This window comes from Apiospora marii (genome assembly GCF_038362585.1).
Source record: "Apiospora marii strain CBS 49790 chromosome Unknown utg000003l_segment0_segment0, whole genome shotgun sequence".
Lineage (NCBI taxonomy): Eukaryota > Fungi > Ascomycota > Sordariomycetes > Amphisphaeriales > Apiosporaceae > Apiospora > Apiospora marii.
In genome coordinates, this window is record NW_027117374.1 from 4,720,903 (window position 1) to 4,735,115 (window position 14,213).

General features: G+C 54.9%; 5 protein-coding genes across 5 annotated transcripts; 2 read left to right on the forward strand and 3 right to left on the reverse strand.

The window, feature by feature from the left end:
* Nucleotides 1-336: 336 nt before the first annotated feature.
* Nucleotides 337-2,165, reverse strand: PG985_005012 (GTPase MTG2; the record flags this gene model as incomplete). The annotated part of the gene is made up of 2 exons (XM_066824781.1): nucleotides 337-1,011; nucleotides 1,062-2,165. 2 exons carry the CDS (start codon nucleotides 2,163-2,165, stop codon nucleotides 337-339), a joined length of 1,779 nt encoding a protein of 592 aa, XP_066687941.1.
* A 2,010-nt stretch (nucleotides 2,166-4,175) lies between these two features.
* Nucleotides 4,176-4,966, forward strand: PG985_005013 (uncharacterized protein; the record flags this gene model as incomplete). The annotated part of the gene is made up of 2 exons (XM_066824782.1): nucleotides 4,176-4,345; nucleotides 4,423-4,966. The coding sequence occupies 2 exons, from the start codon at nucleotides 4,176-4,178 to the stop codon at nucleotides 4,964-4,966; spliced, it is 714 nt and encodes a 237-aa protein (XP_066687942.1).
* Nucleotides 4,967-6,529: 1,563 nt separating this feature from the next.
* On the reverse strand, nucleotides 6,530-8,043 carry PG985_005014 (nuclear segregation protein; the record flags this gene model as incomplete). The annotated part of the gene is made up of 2 exons (XM_066824783.1): nucleotides 6,530-6,685; nucleotides 6,748-8,043. The coding sequence occupies 2 exons, from the start codon at nucleotides 8,041-8,043 to the stop codon at nucleotides 6,530-6,532; spliced, it is 1,452 nt and encodes a 483-aa protein (XP_066687943.1).
* A 1,377-nt stretch (nucleotides 8,044-9,420) lies between these two features.
* Nucleotides 9,421-10,341, forward strand: PG985_005015 (DNA-directed RNA polymerases II 24 kDa polypeptide; the record flags this gene model as incomplete). The annotated part of the gene is made up of 3 exons (XM_066824784.1): nucleotides 9,421-9,519; nucleotides 9,642-9,724; nucleotides 9,816-10,341. 3 exons carry the CDS (start codon nucleotides 9,421-9,423, stop codon nucleotides 10,339-10,341), a joined length of 708 nt encoding a protein of 235 aa, XP_066687944.1.
* Nucleotides 10,342-11,995: 1,654 nt separating this feature from the next.
* PG985_005016 (uncharacterized protein) lies at nucleotides 11,996-13,638 on the reverse strand (the record flags this gene model as incomplete). The annotated part of the gene is made up of 2 exons (XM_066824785.1): nucleotides 11,996-13,178; nucleotides 13,256-13,638. 2 exons carry the CDS (start codon nucleotides 13,636-13,638, stop codon nucleotides 11,996-11,998), a joined length of 1,566 nt encoding a protein of 521 aa, XP_066687945.1.
* Nucleotides 13,639-14,213: the final 575 nt, after the last annotated feature.

Sequence of the window (14,213 nt, forward strand, 5' to 3'; positions counted from 1 at the left end):
ATTTGCATTAATTGCGACCCGGAGAAATTTGGACTCTAGGGCACGAAAACGTCACAGGTTCCTCTGCCAATGCGATCTTGCCAAAAGCCTCGTGTAGAACATTACCAGTATACCGACACATATCCGAACGTGCAGCTTTGAGGGGGTTAATTCATTCAGGAAAACATATTTAGACACAGAAATTGAGCTCAAAATGAAAGCCAGCAGAGCAGGGGCGGAAATGACATTAAAGTTACTACTATACAGTGATGCGAACAACGTCTGATCTATGCGATATGTGTACACGGCTCTTGCATGCCAATTTATCATCATCACGTGAACGTACATGTTCCGAGCTCACTCTTCCAACAACCCCAAGGTCCAGTGCACGATCCGGTCGACCCCGTGTCCATTGATGGCGCTGACGGGGATCGCGGCGCAGTCGTGGGTCCAAGCGCCCTCGACGCCGCTGGGGTGTACCTCCTTGCCGTCCGTGACGTCGTCCAGGTACGCCTTGAGCCTCTGGAAGTTGTCCTGAGTGTCGGGCAGGTCGCCCTTGGTGGCGACGACGAACCAGGGCTTCGCGGCGATGTGCAGGCCGCCCTCGTCGGCCTCGGGGGCCTGAGGGAAGAACTCGGACATCATGGTGGTCTGAGACCCGCCGCCGCCGTAGCCCATGGAGCCGACGCCGTCGTCGCCGTCCCAGTCGATGCGGCCGCCGACCTCGCGCTCGTGGCGCTCCTCCTCGCGCATGCGGGCGTAAAGGCCGACCTCGCGCCAGAGGGACTGGAGGGCCTCGACGGCGTCGCCCTTGCTCAGGTCGATGACGAAGGCGAGGACGCCGGCGCGCTCGACGTGGCGCAGGAACTCGGTGCCGAGCCCGCGGTCCAGGTGGGCGCCCTCGATGAGGCCCGGGATGTCGGCCACGGTGAAGCGGGTGCGGGGCGGGGGGCCCGCGCCGATCTGGGCGTGCTGGCTGATGACGACGTTGCCGTAGCGGGCGTCGTTGATGACGGCGTGCGGCTGCGGCTGCTTGGGCGCGGGCGGCGTGTACAGGCGGCGGCCTTGTTGGAGTCGAGCACGACGGTGCCGATGTTGGGCTGCAGCGTCGTGAAGGCCCAGTTGCCGACGCGGGCGCGGCTGTTGGTCAGGGCGCGCAGGAGCGTCGACTTGCCCGCGTTCGGCAGGCCGACGAGGCCCACGTCGGCGAGCAGCTTGAGCTCGAACTCGATCTGCATGCTGACGGCGCGCTCGCCCCGGGTGGCGAAGAGCGGCTTCGGGCGCTCCTTGGACACAAAGTGTGGGTTTCCAAGGCCGCCGATGCCGCCGGCGGCGAGAAGGATCGGACGAGGGGTGGCCGTGGAGAGGTCGAGGTGGATGGGTCCCGGGGGTTGATGATACAGACGATCTCGACGGGGCAGCCGGGGCAAGGTCAGGTTCCGGCGCTCTACATTCGTGATGCCCGGGTAGAGGACAAACTTGTGCAGGTTGGGGTTCTCGGGCGCCTCCATGGAAGCCGTGGCGGCTTCCGGGTCCTCTCCCTCGGCGACGGCGTTACGCTCTGCCTCGCGGAACTGGCGCTCGAATTCCCGTTCCTTGTCGCGGGCCGCCCGCCACGCTATCGATTCCTCGACCATGGGGTCGACGCGGCTAATTTCCCGGATGACGGTGCCCACGGGGACCTGAATCACGTGGTCGTCGCCCCTCTGTCCTGCCTTATTGGAGCCCTGGCCGGTCTTGCCCCGGCCCGCCCGGAGGATGCGCCGGCGCGCCAGCTTGTGCAGCGAGGTCTCGCTGTGCACCGCCTGCACGTACACGTTGCCTCCGTGGCCGCCATCGCCGCCGTTGGCGGGCCCGTTGTCCATGAAGGCCTCGCGGAGGAAGGAGATGCAGCCGTGGCCGCCGCCTCCGGCGTATACGGTCACGCGCGCCTTGTCGGCGAAGGAGGAGAGGGCATAGTCGTCGGGCGACGGGTTGAGGCGCGATATGGGGATCTCGTCGCTCGAGGCCGAGGGCTCGACGGTTTCGCTCTGGGTTTCGCTGGCGGCCGTGTCCGAGGCCGAGGAGTAGGTGGTGATGGTGGCCTTCGCGGCTCGGTGTAAGCGGGCACCACTGACCGGGCGGAAAAGCGAAGGGTACAAGAACGGCAGAAACAGCCCGGCGCTGGCTGAGCAGCGGGGAGGCATCGTGAGATTTCTCTACGAGCCTATGGGCATTTGCATGGACTCGCTCTGTCTCTGCAACGCTTCAATGGTACATCCCAGCCTGCAGCCGAGCTCTAGGGTCTTGCAATGGAAGTGGTATAGTGATTACATAGCTACCGGAGAGAAAATTCCCTGATAAGATAAAGAGCTCGGTTTTGCGCATATCCATCCAGCATGCCAGAAGCGGGGTGCGGACCTTTGGACCTTTGATTTAGTGGGCTGGGGATGGAATTGCCCCTCGTTTAATGGACATGTCGAGTCTCTCTATGCAAACAATACAAGGCGAGCAGCCAATTCTGTCAGATTCGCAGATGCCCGATGAGATTGGGGAGCTGCGTAACGGTCATATATGTAGCCTCATTGTTGCAGTTCAATGGGCAGTTCAATGGTTCCATGGTGGTGCTCACGCCTGGGCTTTGTAAAACGGTCCCTTTGGGCCAGACCGGGCAAAGGGCCCTCGAGGAAGCGGTGAAGTTGGCATTACTGACGCCCCATGTAGCCGGCCCAGCCTATGCAGAAAAAACTACGGAGCCTCTTTTCCCAAGGTTCGGTAAGCCTCTTCTTTTGTCTCGGTCTGTCTGTACGGAGTACTTCGTTGTCAGTTCAGTCAGCCAGTCAGTTGGTCTCTCGGCTTGCTTCTCTTGAGATTCCTTACTTCTCACTGCTTCTTCTTCTTCTACCTGATCTTCTTCCTTCCCGGAGATCAAGAAGTTCTTGCTCTCGGGGTCCGACTTTCTGCTCTCGTCTCTCGTCCTCTTTTCTCCCGTGATCGTTGATTGATAGTGTCGGGCCCAAGTTGGCTTGGTACATGCACCCATCCCTCACTGGTTCGTTCGTGGGGTAATATCGGGCGGATCATGCACGTTGGGATTGGGTTGCCCTTCCACATTGCATACTAACACTGCCCCCCTTCGATTCGAGCCACGACAGCTGTTCCCTCTGCTTTTGGTGGCCAAACGTGGAGTATCTCGGCAAGCTTATGTCTTGTCCTGCCGGCTCGCTCGCTAAAAAAGCAACGCAACGCCGCAGCAGCAGCAACAACAAGCAGCAACAGCAACAGCAGCAGATTGCAGAACCAGTGCCAGAGCCAGATAGGAAAACGCATCGGGCTTCGTTCGCTGGGCACACACGCTTTCCCAGTGCACTCGCTCCCTTGAACAAGAGGCTCTCCTGGCCCATCTCCGGTCTATCAATTGGCTTGTAGTGGGACCTCGGTGCAGCTTCATCTGCAAGACGAGCTGTTTCCCAGCCTCTCACGACTCCCGTTCCGCAATAGTTCAAACACCTCAGGTCGATCCACCGATTGTCCCTTCCACTAACACGACCTCTTCCCTCGTCTTTTGCTCGTCTCCCTCGTCTACACGTACCGGGCACACGCAAACCGTTGAACCTCTGTTCTGTCCCCCCTACCCTACTTGCTACCTGCTCTCCCCTCCCGACTGCTCTCCCCACACACTGCTGCTCGAGGTGCAGGCTTGAACACCAGATCACTACATACAGGACACAGCCGTATCGGACCAAAGAGCTTTCGCTTCCGCCCTCATTTGCTGCTCCTGCTACCAACGTCACGCTCACGAGGGCGGTCTGTTATGTACTGGCTGCATGGAAGCTGCGTCTCTTAGCCAATTTGTTGTCCTCGTCCTCGTCCACTTCCCTCTTCTCTCCTTCGCTGTCACTGACGGGGATTCTCTGTCGCGTGTCCGTGTCGCTGGCGTTACTGTAGCTCGGCCTTCAGTGTTTTTCTTATCATAAGTCAGGTCAGTTGCCATGCCACGTCTTTACTTTGTCTTCTCCCCTTTCCCTTCCCTTTCCCCTTCCCTCGCCTCAATGTGCCCATGAGACCCTTTGTGGGGTCAGCTAGAGAACCTATTTCTATTCTTGTACAATAGTTACATGCACACATATGCCTAAGTACACACTCCATGCTCTCCGCCACCGTTCCCCAACTCAACCCTCTGCCGCCGCCGCCACCTCCGGCCTTCCCTAGCTAAGATGTATAATAGGGAATATAAATCCCGCAAGTCCGTCATCAGGATGGATCCGGACTGCGCCATATGCCATGCGCCGGCATCGTTGCAATGTGACTGTGAAGCCAAGGGGTTGGAAGTGGCTGTCCGCCAGGCTGAGTCTCGCATGATGCAGTCCATATATAATGATATACGGTCAGAAAACCCCTCTTCCTTGCCAAACTCGGCTGGCTATCTGCTGGTTGTGCTTAAATAGCTAACCGGATAATTAGTACCTGGGTTCGAGGGCATGCCCAAGACTATATCCTGGAATACTTCCGGTTGCTCACGGAACGACGGAAACAAGCGCACACGGCCCACCTGGAACGTCTCACAGCCCACGCCTACCATTACTACCACGCGCCGCCTCACCCTAATGAGATTGCTCAAGCTCAGGCCACTCTGAAACGGGGGATAGATGAGGACTGGCAGTCCAGCGTGCAACGGTACCCCGAGGTACTGGAGTACTTCTACAGCCTGGTCGAGTTGACCCTCCCGGCTGATGACGAGGGAGCTGTCAAGGACCCTCCCTTGAGCGCATTGAATGGTTCACGCAAGGCCAGCCGTCGGGGTGCCCCTCAAGGTACTATAGCCAACGAGAGCTTCGAAAGCCAAACTCCACGTCATGCGCCCCTGCCCTCGAGGACACCTCCCCCACCGATGATAGCCCGAAGAACGCCAGGACCTCCGATGGGTGGCATGACTACGGCTCCTCCCTCGACCAGGAGGATGTTCCGGCCGCCGCCTCCTGCTTCGACATACTATGACTATCAATGAGATCGTCTATGAAGCTTCTTTTCCCTGCAATATGACCGTCATATCAGTGCCTATACGACCAATTGGATTGTCTTCCATCTTCGTCCCGGACTTTCAAGAAATACCTTCTCGGCAGCGAAGCCCCTATGTCCCTTGACACCAGGGCCACGATCACGTTCTCCTGTAATACGAACCGAATCATGCCCCCATGATGCTTACGAAAAGCAAAATGACGACAATGATTTTCAACTGCTTAGTTTTCAACAAAGATGGACGAGTTTGAAATGCCGGGCATGTCTTACGAGCCCCCCTCCTCTTTTCCTCAGCATAGCGGCAGGCTTGAGCAGCAAGTGATGGCGCTTTATCATTTACCATTCATAGCGAATTGTGTTTTCTAGACTCATTACGTTTTCCCCCTCGTGGTTCAGATTCATCATACTTCTTCTGTCCATGACCGAGTGGCCGTTTTCTTTTTCATTCTTGGGATATCTGGAGTTCCTGGAGTTGACTAAGTGTGCCCTTGCTTTTTATGCGTTTGCACTTGACAGGATGCTTCTTTGGAGAGACTATGGTCTAGAGAAGGAAGGATATGTGGGTGCAATAAGACAACTCGGGCTTGATGTGTGGCTCATCAAATACTAGGTTTAGGGGGTAAAGGACCAGAAAAGGGGGCGGCCGGTCAATGTGCATCTATCTCGCTCGGAAAGGTCCAGCCACACAGAACCTAGGCAGATTGGAAGGGAACACCGGGTGCAAGGATACGATAGAGCAAGCATTAGCATATGTCAAAAACCAGTTGGAAACCCCATCACCGCAGCATCGCATCTCTAGAGTGCAAGCTAGTTTTGCCTTTCGGATCTTTCCCCTGCGTACCAAGCGACCAGGGGGCAAGGAGTGATTCAAATGCCACAAGGAGTAGAAAGAAAGATTGAATAAATACAATCTGTTGCAGTTCATAAAGTCGTCGATAGAATTCATCCTCTTACTACAAGACAACAGAACAGGATTTCACCAGGATACGATGCGTATTTTCAGTATACGACCATCTATTACCCGTACAAAGCACACAATTATCGAGTCAACATAGCCCCCTGCAAGGATACACGGATTGATCATATTTTTTATATTCGCCTGCCCTATAGATAATTATATAGCACCCGTACTCATGGACGCTAATTTTTGTTTTCCCCCGTGCCGCCAGCCGTCCTCATATTCTGGGTCGCGTGATCAACGTAACAGAAAAAGAACCAGGCCATGCCAGGAAGGATGATAAGGAGGTGATACAGAAGAGATGCGACTAAAAAAAAGGCTTATGAGAGAATTTTTCCGGTTGAGGGCTTGCCTAAAACAGCTCAACGCTCACATGCTCCAATCCGAGTAGTAAAATGCAAGAAAGGCTGGCTATATTTCCGTTGGGGTGGAGGCGGAATCTGTAGACCTGGTGGAAATCGAGTAGGATAAGGCGGGTAGACAGCAGGAATCCGAGTCATCTGAAGCGATGTCCGGTTCCGAACCATATTTATGGTTGCTGCTGCCGAAGGCGACAGCTTCCTTCGAGAACTCATCGGAAGACTTGTTAGAAGCCTATTCCTTCTTGTCCTCCAAGGACGTCTCCTTCAGGTCCGATGCAACAGCCTCGACCTTGTCGTCGGCCTTCTTATCGCCGTTAACGCCGTTGGTCTTCTCGGCAGCCTCATCGGCCTCGAGACGCTCAATCTCCTTCTTGGCCTTGTCAACATTCTGTAGAAATTGTTGTTAGTAAATCTGGATTAATGCCGTCTTGAAGACTTGGGGCTACTTACGCGCTGAGTCTGGGTCTTCTGGTCAGACTTCCAGTTGTCAAGCTTCTCCTTAACTTGCTTGACGACGTCGGGGATCTCGGCTGCGCTCATAGGGGGCTCGATGCCCATGGAGGAGCAGTCCTCAATGACGGACGGCGGGCAGTTGAAAGCACCGGACTTCTTCTCGGCGGCAGGCTTCTCGCTCTTCTTGTTCTTCTTGCCCTTCTTGGCGGCAGGCATGTAGTCGTCGTCGGTCTTCTTGGAGACAACCTTCATGCCCTTCAGACCAGAATCGTCGACCTTGCGGCCAGCCTCGGCGGCCAAGCCCTTGTTGGCCAGGAGAGGATCCTTCTCGGCGGGTGCGGTCGAGGGGTCGAAGAAGTGGAGCAGGCTGTTGGCGCGGCGGATCTCGTCGAGGTAGGCAGGCTCGCTGGCTTCCTCCAGCATCTTCTGGGCACGCTCCATCTTCTTCTCCTTGTCGAACTTCTCGCGCTCGGTGCGCTGTCGCTCGCGGGCACGGTTGCGGGCTTCACGCTCGTACTCGGCGTGGGCGCGCTTGGCAGCGTGGAACTCGTCCTTGAGCTGCTTGACGGCGGTCCACTTCTCCTGCTGCTCGGCGTGGAGCTTGCTGCGCTCGTCGCGGAGAGCGTTCAGGTTCTTGAAGGCCTCGTCTTGCTCGGCCTTGATGCCGTCGAGCTCGGTCTGGAGCTTGGTGTACTGCTCGCTCATGGCGCGGGCCTCGGGGTCGTCCATGCTGTCCTTGAGCCCCTTGATCTTAGCCTTGAGCTCATCAATGCCCTTCTGGGAGTTGTCGAACTGGGCGAAGTTCTTGCGCTGCTTTCGCAGGTTGGAGATCTCGGTAAGAGCCTTCTTCTCGTCGACCAGCTTCATCATGCCGCCGTTGACCTGCTTGTCGAGACGCTCGATCTCGCGGTCGAGGTCCTCGGCGCTCTTGAAGTTGACCTTGCCGCGGGCCGTCTTCTGCTCAGCAATGCGGGAGCGCATCTGCTCGTCGAGGCGCTTGAGCTGGTCCATCTTGGTGTTGCGAGCGTTCTTGCCAACACCCTGCTTGCTGCGGATCTCTTGGAGCTGGGCAATGAGCTCGGCGCGGCGCTTCTGGGTGGGGGACTGGGAGTCCTTGTTCTTGTTGGGGACGGCGATCTCGACCTTGGCCTTGATGGCGTTGTACTTGTCCATAACGGCCTTGTGCTCCTTCTCGGCCTTGGCCAGGCGCTCATTGAAGAGGTCGACATCGGGCTTCTCAGGCTTCTTGTCCGCCACCTTGGTGGCGGCAGGGGCAGCAGCGACTTCAGCCATTGCGGATAACTTGGTATCGAATAAAAAGTCAAAAAGTTGACCGAGAAAAAGTGTGTGCGGTAGAAGGCAACCTAGGTGGAAGGTCGGGGTAGTCTCTTATATAGGGGAAAAAAGAGGAGCGAGGGCAGTTGACGATCAATTGAATGATGCCAACAAAAGACCGGGCAATAGTGAATATGAGAAGAAAAGCAGGTGCTTCCTGGAATATTCACAGCACATGCGCTTTTCTGCGAGGGAAAGAGGGAGGAGGGCCACGAGGTGGAAGGGGGAGGATAACGAGATGGTGCAAGGGAACGGCACCGGCAAAGAAAGGCCAGACTACAACAAGCACAGCTTTCCAACGAGCTGCTGTCAATCTGTCTCGCTCTGGCCGTCGGTTGGTCGGTCGGTAGGTCCCTCCAAATAGCAGAGCAGTCCAGTCCAGGCCAAGTTCAAGGGTCCATCAACGAGCAGAGACTAGGTTCACTGAAGTAAGTAGTAGGAGAGGGCAGCGAGGGAAAAAGTGGCCTCTCTCTAAAATTTCGATTCGTTCAATTCCCTCCCGAGTAGGTTTTTTTTCGGTCTGTCCTATCGACAAGGTAGGTAGGTAGGTACCAGAACCCCAGTAGGCTACGTGGAAAGAGGTGCTCGTGGTACGATAGGTACAGTGAATACAGGCCTTGGTTGTTAGCAGAGCCATGTACAGGCGCTGGGGTTTGCTTGTATTCACCTGTGCCTCAGGTGCAAAAGAAGTGCCATTGACAGACTCTCAGTCAGGACTAACCAGATAGATCTACATGTACATACCTAGCACCAAAAGCCATATCTGCATTCTTGACATGGATACTACCAGCGCTGGCATAACATGCAAATAGTTTGCAGGCAGTCATTAAAAGCCTTCCCGTGTGTTGTCCATGGTTATCCCGGAGTCTTGTTGAAGTCTTTAATATTAGGTGAAAGTGTGTGTATATGCTGAACGTTTGTGGCGGGGTTCAGTTTTTCTTTCACCGTTACCATTCAACTGATGTTCAATTGATCCATTGATGGCAGAAGGAAGAACATTGAAGGGACCCCTGCAACCTCCATGTCTTTGGGTCAGGTACCCTCTTTAAGCTCCCGCGCTTCTGATTGGTGCGCTGGCAGCTCTCCAGCAGCTAACAGCCTAAAAGTCAGTGCTCTCGGTACCTGCTACCAAAGCCAGAAGCCTTTGACGCGCCGTGCCGTGCTGCTCGACAATTTTTCTTTGATACGAGGCTGATAGCATTATCCATTCCAGAAGTCTACTTGACCACAGCAGCATCACCAACCCACCTTGTCGGCGACAAACGATTGCTCCTCCTCTCCAGCCGTCACTCCACACACCAGCTCGACTTTTTGGTATACATCTATTGCACCAAGATGGCCGACCAGGAAGATGCCAACAGAGAAGCCAACGAGCGCACCATCGTTCGTACCTGGCGAGCATGGAGGACCGTCCACGAAATGGCCGCCGATAGAGTACGTCCTCCGCGTCTCCCCGTCCCACGCGCGCACCTGCCTGTTTTGCGAGGCGCCATGTTGTTACTTTTTCGCCGCTCTTCTGGTTGCGTCGCGGTCGCTAATGTCACGGTACTTTACAGGGCTACGAGCTCACCCAAGAGGAAATCAACCTGCCTCTGGAGCGGTTCCGGGATAGATACATGTCTGCCGAGGGCACTGTCAAGTAAGAGCCATCCATCCGCCATGTCGCGGGGGGTTTTACCACACACCCCAGAAAGACTATCCTGCTAACGAATCTGCCCCCCGGCCAACAGCCGCAGCCTGCTCAAGTTCTCCGCGCGCCCGAGCGACGACATGATGCGGAAATTCCAGAAGCCCGCGACGCCCAACGACCCCAGCCCGGGCTCGGACTGCGGCACCATCTGGATCGAGTTCCTGGACGAGTCGACGCTGGGCGCGGAGCAGATGCGCAAGTTCGGCAAGTTCTGCGCCGACCAGAACTACGCGGCGGGCGTGCTCGTCAGCAACGTGGCCGTCTCGGCCTCGGCCAAGAAGGAGATTGCCAAGTTCGCCCAGTGGACCACCATCGAGTGGTTCCTCGAGGACGACCTGCTCATCAACATCACCCACCACGACCTCGTCCCCCGCCACGTCATCCTCAGCCGCGAGGAGAAGGCCGCCCTGCTCAAGCGCTACCGCCTCAAGGAGACCCAGCTGCCCCGTATCCTCGTCCGCGACCCCGTCGCCAAGTACCTCGGCATGAAGCGCGGCCAGGTCGTCAAGATCATCCGAAAGAGTGAGACGGCCGGACGATATGCCAGTTACCGGCTGTGTGTATAAAAGAGAGAGGGAGAGAGGCAAGGGGGAAGAGAAAAGTAGGAAAATTTTTATCGAAAGATTCTGGGCTAGAGTGGACAAAACTTGACTTCAGAATGGCGTCTCATGAGCATGGTTGCTGCTGCTTTACTTGGTTGGGTTTGGCGTTTCACGGATTCCCAAGAAAGATGTACTTCTCAAGATACGGAGTAGTTGCTTAATAACTACCAATGCAATCGCATTTGCATTTAACCAAGCCCCGTCAGTGCAAGAGCTGTGCCGCTAGCGTATGTTGCCCCTGTGTTAGGATGGAGTTGGTGTGAGGTTGCTTGGAGGGCAGGCACCCCGTTCAGAACGTGAACGTCCCGCTCACTGACTTGGGTCCTTGTGGCTTGGATCGTCGGCTGTCTAGTGCGGCTCCATGGCCATGGTCACCCAAGGAGACGTCTAATTAAGGTTGGTACAGCTGTCCGACTGTCCATCCAGTTTGTTTGAAGAGGAGGCAGGCAGATAGGGTGAACTTAATGGTAAGGCGGACCGGCGCCATTGATGTAATCCGTGTACATCGTGTTCTATAACCGTACCAGGCAATGTTTAACTCCCCTGGACAAGTATCTTTCTGAAGGTAACAGAGTTCAACTATCGCTCGCAGGGTAGTATAGTCATCGTATGTACCCTTCAGACGCAACAGCTACTCCAACTAACTAAGTATATATATATATAGGTGACATGTGAGATGTATCGAGTAGATTTGAATTATCTCTTCTGTTTCTGTTTGCTCTAGCTATCATATATGAACTCTGTAATTCTAGAGAGGACACAGCCTCTCGGCTCAGCTCAGGGGAGTATATAGCTTTCAAAAGAATGTTGCAGATCGGGCCAGGACATACTAGGCGCTGGAAAAGAGAAAGAAAAAGAAAAAGGATTACAAGCTGCTCCTTATGGTGCTCGAACGTAGAAACTGCCAAAAGCGAAGGGCCTGTGGGAACGCGCATCCACAGGCATGATTATTTATTTTACCATTAAGCTAATCAGCTACTTCGCTGGGGGATCTTGAGGTTATCTGGCTTAAGTACTGAACTCATCTCTCATACCATTGTTTTGCCGAAAGTTAAGTTGGATTGGAGGTTGGAAGGTTTTATATGGCCCTGGTTCACCCAAGCGTCCAGGGCGCAGCAGGCGCCCGTACCAGGAGTCGACAGTGATAACATACGGAGACAAGCAGGTGACAATTTGCGCCTGCCTCGCCAAACTCCATCAGCCAAGGGGGAGGAATCTCTCATCCTTCTGGAAGCGGGTATATATATAAGACATTCCATGTGTTCGTGCCAGCCATACAATCATGAGCTAAATTGCGCCCCTCGAAAATGCAGCCGCTTCCTAGAAATCAAAAGGGGTAATAAGAAAAGACATAGATCGCGAATCTCCTAAAGCTCCAAAAAGCATCAACACCGTGGCCCGATATCCTGATCTATTAGCCATTCCTTTCAATATCCGAGCTGCCGTACAGCAGATGTACAGGCTCGCTCGTCCCGAAACTCCGTGGGTATCGTTGGTAGTACAGACATCTGGTTTCTTCCCCATCAGGCTATATTGTATGATGGGGGTATATAATATAACAGAGCTGACTATGATCAGCCGCGCTCACTCCCTTCGGGGTGGGTGCTTTCAACTGAATCTACTTCAGCAAGCCACCCACGTCCACCAGCTCGTGTTGGTGGCGCGTGTCGGCGGGGTTGTACATGGACTCTCGAGGGTGCTGTGGTATCGTCTCGAGTTCAGTCCCAGAACTGGTGGGCGGGCTTCCCGAGCTCGATCTTGTCGGCCTTGAGCCGAATGGGGCCAAGAGGCCACTGAGGTCCTGTAAAAGTGCCTGGGAGCCGCGTCGGAAGCCTGTACCAGTGGCAGGTCTAGTGGGGGATGGTGCGCTGCGAGTCGGGGATATAGGGTCAAGGCTCGAATTATAGCTATCCCGAACACTCTGCTCCTGCTCCTCGAGCAATCCGCCTACATCGAAGAAGGATACTCGCCGAGGTGTGGCACCGGAGTTGCTCCTCTGGAGTAGGGAGTCGTCACTGCCCTCCCCATGACTTCTCTGCCGTTGGGGGAAATTCCAGTTTCGCATGTCTTCGGGTACTTTGGCAACGGGGGCGGGCGTGTACTGTGGCCCGGTGCTCCGTGTTCCAGGACTGATCGCGTCACGTAATTCCTGGTCCACGCTAAGTCCTAGGTCCCTCACCAAATCCTCATCACTCCCCCAGTGTCGATTGACAATGGTAGGCCTCCTCGCTGACAGTGCAGAGCCTTCAATAGACTCTGCTACGACTGAGCCGTACCTAAACCTGTTTTTCTTGACTCCACGGTCCCGTACGAAAGAGCCCAAGACCAACGCATTGGCGGCTGTCGTGGCCATCAGAATTTCGACTGATGCAAGCAGTGAACGAGTCTGCTGGTTTCCGTGCTCCCAAACGACATGCGGTATCCGATATAGTGTGACACCCACGACGCCCAAGCTCAAAGAGAAGAGCAGTACGAGCTGTACTTTGCGCTTGACCTTCATGTGGCTCCGTATGATGATGGACACCGGGAAGAAGACGAGAAATAGATCGGTAAGCATGTTGCATGTCGCCATGGTAAGTAACTGGGCATAGCCCTGCCGACATTGGCCACCCGGATCTGGCAGTACTTGATAATATTGGCGAAAAGGACGACACTCTGTAAGATCCGAGATCAGAACGGCAACAAATGTTGCGCACAATGAGCACCTGATGAATAGCAGGATGATTTCATGAGACCGTTTCCAGCTAGTGCTGGTTAACCGTTTGAAGAAATCCAGGATGGCGCTTTTCAAGATCCATAACCTAAAGTTGGGACGAACCGAAGTCAGTGATGCAGTCTGATGTGTTTTGAGCTCGGGACGTTTACAGAACGACCGAACAGAGTCGTGATGCTACAAATGCGAAGGTAAAGGAGAAAAGACTGGACGTACGTTGCCGCATATAAGCTCCGGCTCGCCAGCACCAAACCGCTGGCTACACTTCTCCTTTGAATATCCTGTTCGCTCAAGTCGGATGGAAATTGCGCATTGTTGGTACCGTATATGAGGATGACGTGCACGCATCCCATGCGCAAGAACAAGGGAATCAGCGCCAGGGCCGCCGTCCGGTCTTCAGCGAATAGCTTCTCCGAGCGTATAAACCGGCCCGCCACGCGGAGGAAGATGATGGTCGCACAGAGCAGCGTGATCCACCAGCAGACCAACAGCGTCGGCTTGTCCTGCTCGAAGCTGTGCAAGGGCGGTGGCGAAGAATATAGAGCCATTTCTTAAAACCCCGTATACCACTCTCGCTATATCCGGCTTTAACAAACACCACGCCCGTCAACCTCCGTAGAGGGGACGAGCGGGGGGGGGAACGTCTGCAGGCGCCCCAGTATCCGCCGAATGCAGACCAAGGAGGATATGTGAGTTCAAGCCGTCCAGGGAACATAGATCACCACCAGCAGAAGGCAGACAAAGAAAATCGGTTGTCTGGTGGTGCCACTGGATCGTAATAGCGAAATCCGGGGAACAAAGGGCCTTATGACGTTCGGGTGGTCTGTGACCTCCTGCTAATGGCCAAGGTCTCGACGGAATTCGTAACATGGGCAACCCGGAATTGTAAAACTTCGATGTCGAGATGCTAGCGGTGGTGAATTGGACATGGTATCAAATTGACTAAAACAAGGACTTTTTAGTTCCCCAGCTGGTCAACCAAAAGTTAACAATGAAATTGGCATCAAAGGAAGCCGAGTCATAAACAATTGAGAGAGGTAGCTCGGTGTGGTCGAGCAGGAGGACAGGCAGGTAGGGCGGGCCAGCCAGGTAATAATAAGCCCATGTAGCAGCAACCATTCCG